Below are 15,480 nucleotides of genomic sequence, written 5' to 3'. Positions count from 1 at the left end.
CCTTCTCTAAAAATTAATACATTTTTAAAAAGAAACTGAGGTTCCAAAAAGTTAACAGCCTCAGAATCAAACAACTGGTAGGTAAGTGTCAAAACTGGGGTTGGAGCCTAGGCCTGTGGACTCCCTAATTATGAAGGCAGTTCTAAATTTTACCATTGATTTTCTTGGTAATCTTTGGAGCTTTATCTCCTGATTCTTCTATTTCTTGGTCCATTATAACTAGGCTAGATGGTTGTGAAAATTAGTGACTTAAAGTGCGTCCACCCCCCAACGTAACAATCATTGGCATAGGTACATATATAATGAAACCTGCATTTTTATCTACCAGTCAGAAGCTTAAAATCATGTGGGTGGGAGGGCAGGAAACAGTGTGCTACTCTTTTATCTGTGCTGCTTTCTAAGTTATTAATGTGCTTATGACACAATAAAATTAGTACAATAATTTGATTTCAATTCCTTAAGTAGCTATAATTTGTAACTGTTTTCCCTATTCTTCACATCAGTCCACTGGAACAGAAAGAATGTTCAATAATTTTAATTATTTTCAAAAATTAGTGTGGTAGCTCCTTCCATTTAAATTTCCATTTGCTTAGTGTGTAATTATAAAAAGTGAGTGAGATCTTTGAATTTCCCTAGTCCCAGATGAACACTTATATGACTTAAAGAAACAAAAAAGTATTAAGAATGTTAACAGTGTAATGAAGCCTTGTCTTGAGACACAATTTAGAATTATGACAAGGAAGATCACTTCTTTCTAAAGATGGTAGGTATATATAAGTCCAAGAACAAGCATTTCACAAAACGTTGGTAAGACAGATTTAGTGTTTAAAAGGCATTAACTACCTTAATTAGTCACACTTCTAAAAACTTAGTTTTGTTATGTTTAACTTATATGCTTTTCATATAGGCAAAAAGATTATGATAATCCAGTTTTATGTTAATTTAGAAAGTCATTGGGGGAATATGTGAACAACTATCTTAACCAATTTTTAGTTAATATGCCTTCCTCCCCCAGAAGTGCAAACTCTGGATTTCTGTATCTTTCTCTTTCTCTCAGGCTCTGCATGGAATTTTCCTCTCCTCTCCTCTTGATGGTGTAATACATGATCACGTGTTCATTGTCTTGTTTTCCCCTGGGTGGTGTAGGTACTTCCATTTCCTTCTCCCTTTTCATCTTTTCTCTCATTACAGCCCCTAACAAGATCCTCTCCAGGGTCCCTCTGATCTCTATGCTAATAGGAAAGCACTGAAATGACTGAAAGCAAGACAAATAGAGAGGAGAAAAAAATCCCAAAAGCAGCTGGGAGCCCTTATTTCTAACCATCTCTATGGAAACAATTCCACGGAGATGCAGCTGGAAACAATTCTGTAGGGATCACTGGAGCAGTGGGCACCAAGCCGTACTTACAGGATTCAACTTGCAAATGGGAATAGTTGATAGCCTTTTTTTTTTTTTTTTATAGAAAAATCGTAAAGTAGGAAGTCAAATAAAATTAGGTATATCTCTATATAGTGTACTTTTTTAAAAACTCAAAACTTCCTACTTGTTATAATGATAAAAAAGCAAAAGGAATATATATGTACTAGCTTCTACATGTACTAGCTAGCTTCAAGTTCTTCCTAAGCACTCACACTGGCACACAGCAGAGTGCACAACACAAAGAAATTATGTCCAAAGAAAACATCAAGGTGTGGTGGTAAAAAATCATTACAGTGCTTTTAGGATTGTGGCCCATAACCACACAAAGTAGGTATGTGGAAAGGATGCCCCACTCAACCAGGCAGTAAACAGATTGTTCCAATTCAGGCTAGGGATGAAATGGATTACAGAATTCCATCTACCAAATCAGGTGGAAAGACTGCAAGGATAAAGTAGGGAATGTGACTTGAAACCAGGAAAGAACTCCATCTGAAGTGTGAGGTCTTGGAGTCTTTACTAATACAGCAGTTATTTTAAAAAAAGAAGCAGGTGGGGTGCTCATAGTGCCTGTGACCCAGAACAATCAGTTTCAGCCCTATTTAAAAGTCTCCAGCCAATTAACTGTTAACTGCAGGTCTCCTGTTCTGGTAACTCCAGTGTTTTTTAGGGGAAGTAACTTCAATTTGCCTGAAATGATGACCTTAGCCCCTGGAGTAAAACCACCTGGGTTCAGATCCTAGCTTCTGCCACTAGGGCAGTGGTTCTCAACCTTCTGGCCCTTTAAATACAGTTCCTCACCCTAGCTCAGCTGTGGGCAAGCTACAGCCCATTTAAAATGAATAAAACTAAAATAAAAAAAGACTGTACCCTTTTATGTAATGATGTTTACTTTGAATTTATATTAGTTCACACAAACACTCCATCCATGCTTTTGTTCCGGCCCTCCGATCCAGTTTAAGAACCCATTGTGGCCCTCGAGTCAAAAAGTTTGCCCACCCCTGCCTAGCTGGTTTGGCTCAGTGGATAGAGCGTCGGCCTGCGGACTCAAGGGTCCCAGGTTCGATTCCGGTCGAGGGCATGTACCTTGGTTGTGGGCACATACCCAGTGGGGAGTGTGCAGGAGGCAGCTGATCGATGTTTCTAACTCTCTATCCCTCTCCCTTCCTCTCTGTAAAAATCAATAAAATATATTAAAAAAAAATACAGTTCCTCATGTTGTGACCCAACCATAAAGTTATTTTCGTTCCTACTTCATAACTATAACGTTGCTGTTATGAATCGTAATGTAAATATCTGATATGCAGGATGGTCTTAGGCGACCCCTGTGAAAGGGTCTTTCAACCGCCAAAGGGGTCGCGACCCACAGGTTGAGAACTGCTGAGCAATTTTTTTTTGTCACTTCTTTAAACTCGGGCACCTCATCTGTAAACGGGATAACAATAATTACTATCTTTCAGGGCTGTAAGGAGTCGGTGAATTGAGCACAGCACCTAGCTTAAGCAAGTTCTCAATAAACGTGAGCTACTGTTATTATCCCAGTTTTGTTTTCCTGTCTCTTGTAATGATGACCCTTTCTCTGGGGGGCATTTTGAGGGAGTGGGCTCAAGAAAGGCACGACAGCACCACGGCTTAGTCAGTTCTTTTTTTTTTTAATATATATTTTATTGATTTTTTACAGAGAGGAAGGGAAAGAGATAGAGAGTTAGAAACATCGATCAGCTGCCTCCTGCACATCTCCTACTGGGGATGTGCCCGCAACCCAGATACATGCCCTTGACCGGAATCGAACCTGGGACCTTTCAGTCCGCAGGTCGACGCTCTATCCACTCAGCCAAAGCGGTTTCGGCGGCTTAGTCAATTCTTACTGTCCCACACTTGCCTTTTTTTCAAACTATAAGAGAACGTTTATTTAGAAAGTCACAGAGGTAGAAGAAATGAGCAGTAGAAGAAATGGGCTTCAGGAAACAAGTTACAGACGCAAAGGGAGGGGCCCTTTGAGCTTAGGAGAGAGAAAAGTCAGAGTGAGACCTCTGGGGGCGAGGGGAGGGGAGGGGATGGGAAAGGTGCAGGGGCGAGCTCAAGACTCTGTCCCACTTGAGCAGATTTGCGGCTGAATTAAAGTCATGAAGTGGAAGTTTACATTATCTGAAGGTAACTGGCTTCCCGGGTCCATCCTACACACCCAGATCTCATTGGAATTATTCAGGTTTCTTCACTGCTAACACCCTTTGTGCCCCTACCCCACCCTCTAGGCTCCCCAGTGTCCGCCGTACAAAGCGGAGTCGGACTGGATATTGAAGGTGTACACCTTAGTTTCCCCCCATCTCACTTCGTGTCCGTTCCTACGTTTGGGCCTTCACTTGCATTCATCTCTTTACCATGACTGCCCTTCATCCTTCCCCAAAATTCAGCTTGCTTTTTTTTTAATAAAAAAATGAAGTGTCACTAGGAATCTTGGTGGCAAGTGAGCATAACCAAAAAGCATTTATTAGGTGTCACTTGTACGCACAATTTCCAAGAACGCAAAGCTCGATATAGGAAACCCGAGTGGGCCGTGGGCGCTGATCCAGTCACTCCGATTGTAAAGGGCGAGAGGTGACAGGCAAGAGGCATGCGAAGGCGAGGTGAGGCCTGCAGGGAAACGGCCGGGAGGGAATCGATCCAGAAGCCGCCCGACCAGGCCGGCTGCGGGGCTGCGGGGCCGCGGCGCCAGAGCGAGGACGGAGGAGCCCCAGGCCCCGGCCCACATTGGTCTGGTGGACACCCGATCGCCCCAGCACTGGACAACTATTTTTACTGCATAATGCAAACATGGTGGACAAGGAAACCCTTCCCTGTGTTTGGCGGCTGAACCACGTGGCGCCTTTCCACGCAGGTGACGCTGGGGTGAGCGCGGGACTTGCTGGAATTTGTTGGGGGGGGGAGGGAAACGGCGCATAGGGGACCGAAGAACCGCTCCAAACCGAGACACTACCGTTCGTCCAGCAACGCGGGGCGGGAGGCCCACTGCTCCCACTCGTCCTCCAAGAGGCCAGCGAGGGGGGCTCTGAGGTCCCAGTGGTTGCGCCGGAGGAAAGACGGGCGGAACTCCCCGCCCCCTCCTCTAACTGGACCCGCCTCGGCTCCCCGCCGCGGCCGACTCCGGAGCCTAGTACCGCGCAAGCGCACTACCTGCCCGCTGCGCCAAAGCGGGACCAACGCTCTCGTCTCGCGAGAACGACGCCGCCGGTCTCCGTTGCTCTCGCTCTACCCACCCTCTCGCTCGCTCGCTCCCATCCCCCAAGCCAGTCGCTGTGCTGCGCAGCTTCCTCCGCGGCAGCCTCCGCCGGAGACGGTTGGAAGAGCCGTTGTGGGGGCGCTACACGAGGAGAGCGAGTCCTTCCTCCGGCCGGACCCCGCGGGCGCTGCAGTCGCTTGACAGGGTATCTGAAGTAACAGGGGGTAGGTTGGGCTCGTGGTGCCGTGAGCGGAGTCGGGAGAAGGACGAGAGAGATGGCGGGGGGGGTGGGGGGGGGCGGAGTGTGGAGGTCGCCGCTCGGAAACGGCCCGGCTGCGCCTCCCCGGCGATCTCCCACTTCACGGGGGGCGGCATGTCGGGGGGAGGAACCGTTCATGTGGGATTCCGTGAGCGAAGCCGAAGCCTGGCGTGGGGGTCACCCAGCATTTTCCCATTTCCCCGCTGGTTTGGCCTCCGCCATCTTGGGCACGGTGGCGCGGCCGCCTCGGCTTCCCGCCCTTCCTCTCCGCTTGGGCTCCTCCGCTTCCCAAAACGGGTTTGGAAAGCCGGGGGCCGGTCAGAGCGCCCTGGAGGGGGTGAGGGTGGGGACCGGAGCGAGCGGGGAGCTGCCGGGCGGTGGGTGGGGGCGACCGGGGCTGGCGGGCGCGCTGCCGGTGGAAATGGCGCGGGGCTGGCCCGGCCTCCCTTCCCCCGCAGCTTCGGCGGGGCTCCCGGGGCCGGCGGGTGTCTTCTGACGCAGATTCTCCCGAGGAGAGAGGCTGGCGCTGGGGGAGGAAAGCCCGTGGCGACGGAGGCGCTCCGCTCCCAGGTCCGGGACAAAGGCGGCGGCGGGCGCCTTTGTGCCGCGGCCGCCCGGAGGCTGGGGCTGGTGCCGGGCTCGGCCGCCGGGCGGGCGGGCGGGGCGGGGCGTGCTCTCCTAGCTCTCCGGTCTCTAGGGCAGCTAGATAAACGGAAGGTCTCCGGGGAGGAGGACAGGACGCTTAGCCGGCCCTTATAGTCCCGATTTGGAACTTCGAACAGAGTACGTACTCATTTTCCAACCGGGTTTTGTGGTGTTTTTTTCTGTTTCTTTTCTCACGCTGATCTTAAACGTATGTAAAGGTTTTGTGGGTGATTGTAGGAATGTGAAGGGGGATTTCACATCGGCCGTCTGGGCCCGGTGAGCTGGGGGATGCGGCTGATGGAACTGGGGGGCGGGGGGGGGGGCAGGTCAGCCATGGTTTTGTGTCGTTTGGCGCATCCTGGGTTAGAACTTAAGTAGGCGTTTGCATCTGGAAGGAAGTTAAAGCGATCCGGCATGGCGAAAACGTGTGTGTGTGTAGGAATTGAGTTACTGTTCGAAGACCGGGGCGGGGGGGGGGGGGGGGGCATTAGGCTGTAGAAGTAAAATGGCTTGAAAATACAGTTGTTTATTTTCTTTTGGTAGCTCATCATGTTTTTGTTTTTGTCTAGTGTAGAACTGTCGTAATATTTTGAACAAGAGCATAGGCCTACTCAACAGAGAGAAACTAATGCCCAGTCCATATGTGGGGGGATGATGTTGGTCCTCAGAACCCAGGAGAACTGGGGCGGTAATTACACTGAAGACAATAGGAAAGGGGAAGGCAGGGCCTGAGAAGAGTTTACAATAATTCATAGGAATCTTTACAAGAAGTTTGTCTACTTTGGGGGCTTTGAAGGACAGGCCAGAGTTTACCTATTAAGTAGTATATGCTATAGCAGCTTTCCTAACAGGACTGCCCCAGAAATCTTTTTTCTGCCCTCATCTGCATCATCATCTGGAAATCCATGTTATTGTTAAATTTTTAACTGTGTGTGTGTGTGTTTTATGTCCTCGTTTTAGTAAACAAGTGGCTGAATGTAATAAAGAACAGCTCATTCATAATCCCTTTTTTTTTTTTTTTTTCATAATCCCTTTTTTTGAGCTTACCTCCTTTTAGGTACTAGTGGTGTCCCTTTTTTTTAAATTTGAGTGAGCACTTTGAAAGGGGGAATGATTTAAAATTAACATATCATCAAATTTTTTGCCGAAATTTGAAGTTCATTCTCATTTTTTAGGACCAGAGGGTTATCATTTAGAAAGTTACTTATTGATGCATCAATCTCTTTATGTATTGTATGCTTAAGGGGATAGTATAATTTCTGTTATAAAGGAATTTTACATTTCATTTGCCCTCGGTTAGATGCTTTTACTAAGGAACTAAAGTCTTATACAAAACTCACTAAAATTGTCCTAATATTTCAACTGCTAGTATTTTTAATTGGTGCTAACACTTGGAAATCTTAAAACAATTGTGATTGGCCATGATGCTGTTGCAAAGAAAGGATGAGATGGATTATCCTGAATAATTTGTGAAAACTAGGTGGTTTCTGAGACTACTTTATTAGGTACTAAAGTTGGTTGTATGCCTTTAAAGTTCATTTTGGTTTTGTAAGTAGAATTCTAGACTCAATTTTTGGGTTTTGAAGAGATAATAGTGTGTGCTTCCGTTTTTATTGTGTACTCTTTGAACACAGGTGATGAAGAATCGCCCTTTTAAAAGTTTCCTCTGCATCTGCTTAACTTTTCCCTAATTTAAAATTGTGTTTAGTGTGTGTGTCTTAATGTTCACCCAAGGATGCTTTTACTAATTTTTAGAGAAAGCAGAAGGGAGGGAGAGACATGGAATAGTTGCTTCATGTACACACCCAGAGGCAACCCCAGGTATGGGCCCTGACTGGCATTCAAACCCGCAACCTTTTGATGTGTGGGAAGACGCTGCAACCAACTGAGCCACCCGACCACAGTTAGTGTTTTTTAAAGACGAATTTATTTGTTGTTTTTATATAGGTTCTCATTGGCGTAGCTGATCCTGAAAATCAAAACCTGGTTTGCTCACTAGTGCTTGTAGTAAAGATATACTATATCCTGCTTGTTTGTATTTGTTCCCAAAACAGTATCTTCACATTGAAAAAATGCTAAATGATAAAAAGCACCATACTAATAACATCTTTTCACAATAGATTAGATTGACTTTGTAAAGTTCTTAGATTTTTCATGAGGATGTGATGTGTAATGTTAGATCTCCACTTTTTTCCTTTATCCTTAAATCACTCTTTATAGGAAACAGCTATTTAAGTTGGTACTGTTGTTGTTTTGTTTTGTGTTTTTTTTTTTTACAAAAGTTTAAGAACATGGTAGACCTTCACAATGTCTCTTTTTCCCCCAGACTGATTTGAGGCCTACTTTTAGGGCTACTAGAACAGTGTTTTCCCCTCTCCTTTAGACAGTTTCCAAGGAAACATAAAACTGTGTCCTTTTAAGACTCAGAATACTTTTCTGTCCTATAAGGCTCAACCTGTTATTTTGTGGTACATTTCATTAGTTCTACTGTGCCCTTAAAATGGCCACCATTGAGTGGTTATCACACCGCAGACCAGGCACTGAATAATTGTTAAAATGGTCCAGTGAGGTATAGGCACCACTGCTGCATTTTTACAGGTGGGCACAGCAGTTAAGTACTTTGCTTAAATTAAGGAGCCAGTGAGTGACAGGCTTTAGGGATTCAAGCCCAGTTTCTTTTCTCTTAAATTAAGTCCATACCAGTTATTTGTGTGCATAAGAATTAATTGTAATATCAAATAAAAATGCATAATCTCACTTTTGGGATTTCTGTCTAGGATTAAAAAACAACAGAGCAGCCTGGCTGGTATGGCTCAGTTGGTTGAGCATCCTCCCATGCACCAAAAGGTTGCCGGTTCGATTCCTAGTCAAGGCACATGTCCAGGTTGCAGGCTCGGTCCCTAGTAAGGGGCATGTAGGAGGCAGCCAATAGATGTTTCTCCCTCTCTCCTCCTCTCTCTCTAAAAAATCAATAAAAATATTTAAAAAGTAACAGCAACAATAAAGAATGGGCACCAGAAGTGATACATATGCAGAGCTGATAGGATTTATAACCACATTTGGGAAATTCTACATTAGTTTATTTTAAATGCAAGAATTCTAAGGAGGGGAATTTCACTCTTTGCAGATGCTGCCCCTAACAGTTGCACTGATAATTCAATCATGAAATTATTAGTGAATCCTGTTGGTATGAAATAATTCTTGAGCATAAAGGAATCAAGTGAACATTGTTTTGTTTACAGGGGAGGAGGTGGTGAGGGAAATTTTTGAAATAACCAGGTGAGTAGGATTCCTACAGTTGCATAATGAAATTTGTAGGCTCTGGTAAGTTTCTGCAGCTGAAGGACTTCTGCATTAGCCTCTTTAAAGTGTTCTGGAATCTTAAACTAAGGAAGGATGGTTGTCTTGGGAAGGGAACTGGGTGGGTGGGTTCTTTTTGGAGGGGAAAGAGGTCTTTTCACTGTACCCTTTTTAATACTTTTTGAATGTGAATATATTGTCATTTTTTAAAATTTGTGTCTAAAAGTAAAGCAGTGAGTAACTTTTTAATATACTATGTTCAGTAACTTAAGTAGCCTTTTTACCTCCATTTTTAAAATTCAACCTAGTTTAGTCATTTAAAACTTACTCTTGGGGAGTGGTTGAATCATTTAGTTACAATAGAGTTAAGAATTTTCCCCCTTCAAAAAATTGGATATGTTCAGAACTATAATGCATCTAGTAAATTTACACTTTTATGATGCCATTTTTTCCAACATTAAAGAAGTACTCGTACTTTTGGCGTGGGTTCTTCATGTGCGTGGATGGTGGTACTATGTGCAACTTTTGAGTGATCAGGTTTCAAAGGATTTGCAGAACTATTCAAGTGAATAATAAAATATGGAAAATGTGAATGAAAATTTGAGAGATGGGGCAAAGGTAGAGTTGATACTAAATGACAAGTTAAGAAATAGAGCTTGAACAAGAAGACTTAGAGTGGAATTAAGTAAACTTTCTTAAAATTAGGCAATGTATAATATTTGGTCCTTAGAAATTGAGTGCTTCTTGGTGGGAGGAGTCAAGTTTCACTGCCTTTTCCCAATCTTTTTTTGCCTGACCCAAAACAGAAAGGTGGTGTTGTACCATTGTCGTCATTGAGTCCTATGTTACATTTCCTGTTGTGCACCACTGAAAAGTGTTTCTTCAGTACCTCTGACAAGAGTATGTTTTGATTGACTGCTTTATGTGCTTGTTTATTTTTTTATAGCATTTAATCAAACGGTATTGAGATGGATTGGGTTATGAAACATAATGGTCCAAATGACGCTAGTGATGGGACAGTGCGACTTCGTGGACTGCCATTTGGTTGCAGCAAAGAGGAAATAGTTCAGTTCTTTCAAGGTACCTCTAGTATTAGTCAAAGTTTAGTAGTATTTTATTACTCAGTTTTTAATTTACAAAACCCATTTGCTTGTTTTGGGGGACTTTTTAATTTGAGTATATCTTGGTTAATGTATAGTTATGAAATCTGCTCCAGTTAATATTTGATACAGAATGTATAGAATATGTAAAACCTAACTAATATGCAATAAACTTAATTGAGAGTAATTATGTGTGATGAAATGAACCATGAATTAGAAGATGGAGCATAGTTAAATTTGATTTCAGCTTTTTTTTTTTTCATGTAATATAGGTGGGCTGTTAGAGTATGTAATTTATAAAGACACTGATAGAAAAAATTTTGTGTAATCCAGTTTTTTGAAAAAAATCTTCCATTTGTATTATGGGGTGATGGGAACTAAGCATTTTGTTTTGTTTTGTTTAGACTTGTTTTAAATATTTGATTCAGATGGGAATGTTTCAGCCTTTAACACTGTTCCCCTTGATGGGGTTATTTGTCCTTGGGTTAAAGGGTTGGAAATCGTGCCAAATGGGATAACATTGACGATGGACTACCAGGGGAGAAGCACAGGGGAGGCCTTCGTGCAGTTTGCTTCAAAGGAGATAGCAGAAAATGCTCTGGGGAAACACAAGGAAAGAATAGGGCACAGGTGGGGATGGAGAGTTTGGGATGGTGTTAAATTTTTATTTTTGGGGGTTGTGGGTCACTATTGCTTAAGTGGGGGGTACCAGTAACATTTTTCTGGGATAGTTTAAAAGAATTGATAATTTAACTTGGAAACTACAGATATGGGTGGGGAATTAATGCTAATAGTTTGCTTAAATTAAAAGTAGATTGTTTCCATTTCTCTGTAGGATGTTGTTGATAAATGCTTTTTGTATAATCAACTATTTTCTCTAAACATCTATCTTGTGCTTAAAGAAACAAGCTAAAATTATATTTATATCTCAAATGATTTACTTGTCTATGTAAAACTTAAATATATTAATCATTAAGTTTGTAGGTGTAAAAATGTTAATTTTATGGTGTATTTAGGCTAAATTGGGTTATGTAGATACAAAAAAACTTATTGCATTTTGCCCAATATCTTATTTACTCTAATACATTTAAGCTGAAACCAGTACCTTAAACCATTTTTAAATAGGTATATTGAGATCTTCAGAAGTAGCAGGAGTGAAATCAAAGGATTTTATGATCCACCAAGAAGATTGCTGGGCCAGCGACCAGGACCATATGATAGACCAATAGGAGGAAGAGGGGGTTATTATGGAGCTGGGCGTGGAAGTATGTATGACAGAATGCGACGAGGAGGTGATGGATATGATGGTGGTATGTGTATCTAATGAACAAAGGTTCTGTTGTCATTTTCTTAATGTTCCTGACACTTTGTCAAGAAATACAAAAATGGCAGTAATTTCAGTACCTAATGGGTTTTAAAACCTGTTCATGAAAATATGGATTCCCATGGCCAGCTGTGGGACTTGGTTGATGCACATATTGACACCTAGATAATGTATATAGAAGTTAAAATGAAGTTTTGGCACGTTTGGACATTTTCTGGTTGGCATCAGGGTGAAATTAAATCTCTAAATGTATTCTTTATAGATTTTTAATTTTTACCAAGTGTTAACTGCTTTTTTTCACATGTTGGGAGTTGCAATACGTTAGTCAAACTGCTTATACAAAGTAAAGTATGCTTTTGTAAACTATAAAATTTATCTCTTTATTCATGTATTTTCTCAAATTATACAGGTTATGGAGGTTTTGATGACTATGGTGGCTATAATAATTATGGCTATGGAAATGATGGCTTTGATGACAGAATGAGAGATGGAAGAGGTAAAGATTAAAGACATACTCATTTTTAGGTGAATTTTGGTAAAGTCAATTCAGGCATATTTTAGTGTATTCCTACTTAGACCTTTATACAGATATATACTTACTGGTAAATTCTCCATTTGATGTTTAGAACAACTATAAGTGTTAAAATCTCTTGGGGTTGTCAAAAAGCTGTAAATAGGAAAAGATGTATATAGGGAAGAAATATTTTGTTGAAATGCCTTTCTACATGTATCAGTTTATGATCTGGAAATGTTTTTTTAGGTATGGGAGGACATGGCTATGGTGGAGCTGGTGATGCAAGTTCAGGTTTTCATGGTGGTCATTTTGTACATATGAGAGGATTGCCTTTTCGTGCAACTGAAAATGACATTGCTAATGTGAGTAATTTTAGTAGTTAGTGGTTTTATACTAATTCTGGTATCTACATTTTTTTAAGAATTTTTAATTTTCTTTTTAATATCAGAATCCCTTTAGTGTGACTATATAAATCTTCAGTAGTTGATGAATATTTTTGTGTACATTTTTGTGCTGACCTACATAAGATTGAAGCAAGTAAATGCTACAGTTACAAAGTCCAGTTAAGAATTTAGTGAAAGAATGATCAGCGTAGTGGTAGTGACTGGGAGATTGATTGTTTCCCTTGTGTGGAGTTTCAAAAGTATAAATATATTTAACAAGTGAAAAGTTCAAGTAGTTTAGTTTGGCATTCTAGGCTATATGGCGAGCTGAAAATAATGGAAATAGATGCTGCTATTAACTTGAAACCTGGTTGGTTTTATATTGGTTAGAGAATCAGCAAACTTCAGCCCAATAGACCTAGTACTTGGCTCCCAGCAGCCTACAAAGCCAAGAGTATTTGTGTAGCTTTTATTTTTTTTAATTTTTATTTTTTTAATATATTTTATTGATTTTTTACAGAGAGGAAGGGAGAGGGATAGAGAGTTAGAAACATTGATGAGAGAGAAACATCGATCAGCTGCCTCTTGCACACCCCCTACTGGGGATGTGCCCGCAACCAAGGTACATGCCCTTGACTGGAATCGAACCTGGGACCCTTGAGTCCTCAGGCTGATGCTCTATCCACTGAACCAGACCAGTTAGGGCTACTGTGTAGCTTTTAAAGAAAATTTTTGCTCTAACTCTTACTGGGAATCTATTGGCCTCAGTTCCAGGTATCTGTGTTTCCCTAAGAGTGGTCTTAGAGTCTTAGAACCACTAGTGTTGATGTAATTATTAGCCTTGTAACAGGGCAGTAAGAAGGGTTGTTTTAATGAACAAAAACAAAGGCATTTGGTAATTTCGGTAATACAAAAGTAACAAGTTTTTCTTTTCTTTAGTTTTTTTCACCACTAAATCCAATACGAGTGCATATTGATATTGGAGCTGATGGCAGAGCAACAGGAGAAGCAGATGTAGAGTTTGTGACACATGAAGATGCAGTAGCTGCCATGTCTAAAGATAAGAATAACATGCGTAAGTAGTATCCTTGGCATGCTAGCTTGTTTCCTAGCTGTGAACTTGTTTATTACAAGTTCAGACTTTCATCATAGCTTTCTAGGGAACTTTATATTGAAGCATTAATTCAGACTCTTAATACTTGACAGATAATTAGCGCTTACGTTATTAAAAGGGGGAAATAGGTATGTTACTTGTCTGAGTTTCGCACCTTTTGCAAATTAGTATTACTTTTAAAAATATATATATATTTATTGATTTCAGAGAGGAAGGAAGAGAGAAAGAGAGAAAAATCAATGATGAGAGAGAATCCTTGGTTGGCTGCCTCTAGGGGACTGAGCCCACATGTACCCTGCCTGGGAATCAAACTGAACTCCTGGTTCATAGGTTAATGCTCAACCACTGAGCAGTACCAGCTGGGCAGTACAACTTGTTAACATATATGCTGATCCACTTGGATAAGTTATTCCTGCATGTCATCAAATCAATTTTTAAGCCATTTAATTGTACTTCGACCAGTTATTCCCAAATCTGGCTACACATAATCACTTGGTACTTAACAAAAAGTTTTCCTGGATATTACTCTTAAGATTCTAATTTAGTTCTGTGATTGGGCCTGGAATATATTTTTAAGAAGTATACCAGCTGGTTCTGAAATAATGTATCAGTCCTTTTTATAGATAAGGAAACTTGTTCCAAGATTACATCGTTTGAACAAAACTAGATTTTATCTGTCCAGCATTTGTTTTATCACTCCCCTCAGAATCTGTAAGCATACACTTAGGTTTAATATTAGGTAGTCAGTCTGTTTATGCTGTGATAAATTTGATCCATCATTTTTCCTATTACTCTTTTTTTCCTAAAGAACATCGATACATTGAACTATTCTTGAATTCCACTCCTGGAGGTGGTTCTGGAATGGGAGGTTCTGGAATGGGAGGCTACGGCAGAGATGGAATGGGTATGTATAGTTTTGTAAAGCAAATGGAGTTCAGTTAGACACTTAGCAATCAATTTCAAACTTGTTTTGTTTTGTTTTTAAAGATAATCAGGGTGGTTATGGATCTGTTGGAAGAATGGGAATGGGGAACAATTACAGTGGAGGATACGGAACTCCTGATGGCCTGGGTGGTTATGGTAAGTGTCTTTGGTTACTCTGGTTCAGTTTGTTGGCCCCCATATGTAGTGCAGACTGTCTTCTACTTTGATAACCTCCTATTAAACACTCAATGTCTTTTTTTCCAAGGTCGTGGTGGTGGAGGCAGTGGAGGTTACTATGGGCAAGGTGGCATGAGTGGAGGTGGATGGCGTGGGATGTATTAGAGCAAAAACCACCAACATAATAGTCCTGACAACAGAATCTGGTCTACTAGACTTTCTTACAGATTTAATTTCTTTTGTATTTTAAGAACTTTATAATGACTGAAGGAATGTTTTCTCAAATCTCATTTGGTAAAGCAACAGATTGTGATGGGAAAATCTGTTTCTGTAGGTTTTATTTGTTGCATACTTTCACTTAAAATAAATTTTTATATTCAAACCACTGATGTTGATACTTTTTATATACTGGTTACTCCTAAGAATGTGCTGCTTTCATAAGATTTGGGTTGGTGTATTTTATTATTAGCTCTACTAGTAGTAGTTGTAATTTTAGAGAACAATGGTTCACCTCTGCATACGTTGCAAGTCTTAATAAGGAGACACCTGGAATAGAGCTTGAAAAAGAGTGTAATAACTTTTAATTTCTCCTGGACAATACTGTATAGATGGTTTCAGGAGTATAAATTCTAATTCTATATAGTCTTTTTCAAATGTCACAGGCATAGCTCTGAAATGTTGATGAGGTATCTGGATTTCTAAATATTCATAATTGTGTTACCCAAGAATGGGAGTATTGGAAGTTTAAATTCTAGCCCTCGATTTTAGAATAAAATCCCCAAAAAATTTCCAAACGGTGATAGTTGTAAGTTATCCCAAGTGTTAGACTAGGTTAAGGTTCCAAGTGACACATGAGAATTCAGTACAAAGGTATTAACTATGGAGTATAATTCTCACAGGTGTATTTTCAGTTTAAGCCCAATAGTTAAAGCATTTTTTAAATAACTGTATAAATACCTTTAAAAAATGTAAGAGATAAATCCATGTTGTAGTCTTAATTAAAATGAGAGTCCTACAGTTGGATTTTGTATTGGATTATCTGTTTGGAGTTTCAGGGCCATTGTGTTAAATACTATATGTAGCAAGGAAAAGGTGCTTTTTAC

General features: G+C 41.0%; 2 protein-coding genes across 22 annotated transcripts in view; one reads left to right on the top strand and one right to left on the bottom strand.

The window, feature by feature from the left end:
• The window catches only part of PBLD (phenazine biosynthesis like protein domain containing), a 30,629-nt gene extending 26,040 nt beyond the window's left edge, over positions 1-4,589 (bottom strand). Inside the window, exon 1 of one of the 2 annotated variants that reach the window (XM_081105025.1) lies at positions 4,395-4,589. Coding sequence is in view for 1 of the 2 variants with exons in the window: in XM_081105024.1 (XP_080961150.1) it covers positions 3,930-4,169 (240 nt within the window). In the remaining variant the exon portion in view is untranslated. Of the gene's footprint in view, positions 1-3,929; positions 4,190-4,394 lie in introns of those variants that run through there. The other variant, XM_081105024.1, reaches the window with a different exon arrangement.
• The window catches only part of HNRNPH3 (heterogeneous nuclear ribonucleoprotein H3), a 77,469-nt gene extending 62,706 nt beyond the window's left edge, over positions 1-14,763 (top strand). The window contains exons 1-10 of one of the 20 annotated variants that reach the window (XM_081105041.1): positions 4,652-4,842; positions 9,788-9,921; positions 10,433-10,571; positions 11,067-11,206; positions 11,675-11,761; positions 12,026-12,141; positions 13,102-13,237; positions 14,085-14,180; positions 14,264-14,356; positions 14,466-14,763. In XM_081105041.1, coding sequence (XP_080961167.1) covers positions 9,810-9,921; positions 10,433-10,571; positions 11,067-11,206; positions 11,675-11,761; positions 12,026-12,141; positions 13,102-13,237; positions 14,085-14,180; positions 14,264-14,356; positions 14,466-14,542 — 996 coding nt within the window. In that variant the 5' untranslated portion in view covers positions 4,652-4,842; positions 9,788-9,809 and the 3' untranslated portion in view covers positions 14,543-14,763. Of the gene's footprint in view, positions 1-4,334; positions 4,862-5,593; positions 5,680-9,035; positions 9,922-10,432; positions 10,572-11,066; positions 11,252-11,674; positions 11,762-12,025; positions 12,142-13,101; positions 13,238-14,084; positions 14,181-14,263; positions 14,357-14,465 lie in introns of those variants that run through there. The other 19 variants (XM_081105040.1, XM_081105037.1, XM_081105043.1 and 16 more) reach the window with 19 other exon arrangements.
• The last annotated feature ends 717 nt before the right edge of the window (positions 14,764-15,480 follow it).

The sequence above is a fragment of the Myotis nattereri genome (genome assembly GCF_964212035.1).
Source record: "Myotis nattereri genome assembly, chromosome: 13".
NCBI lineage: Eukaryota > Metazoa > Chordata > Mammalia > Chiroptera > Vespertilionidae > Myotis > Myotis nattereri.
The sequence above is the reverse complement of the archived record's forward strand: the minus strand, read 5'-3'. Positions and strand labels throughout refer to the sequence as shown.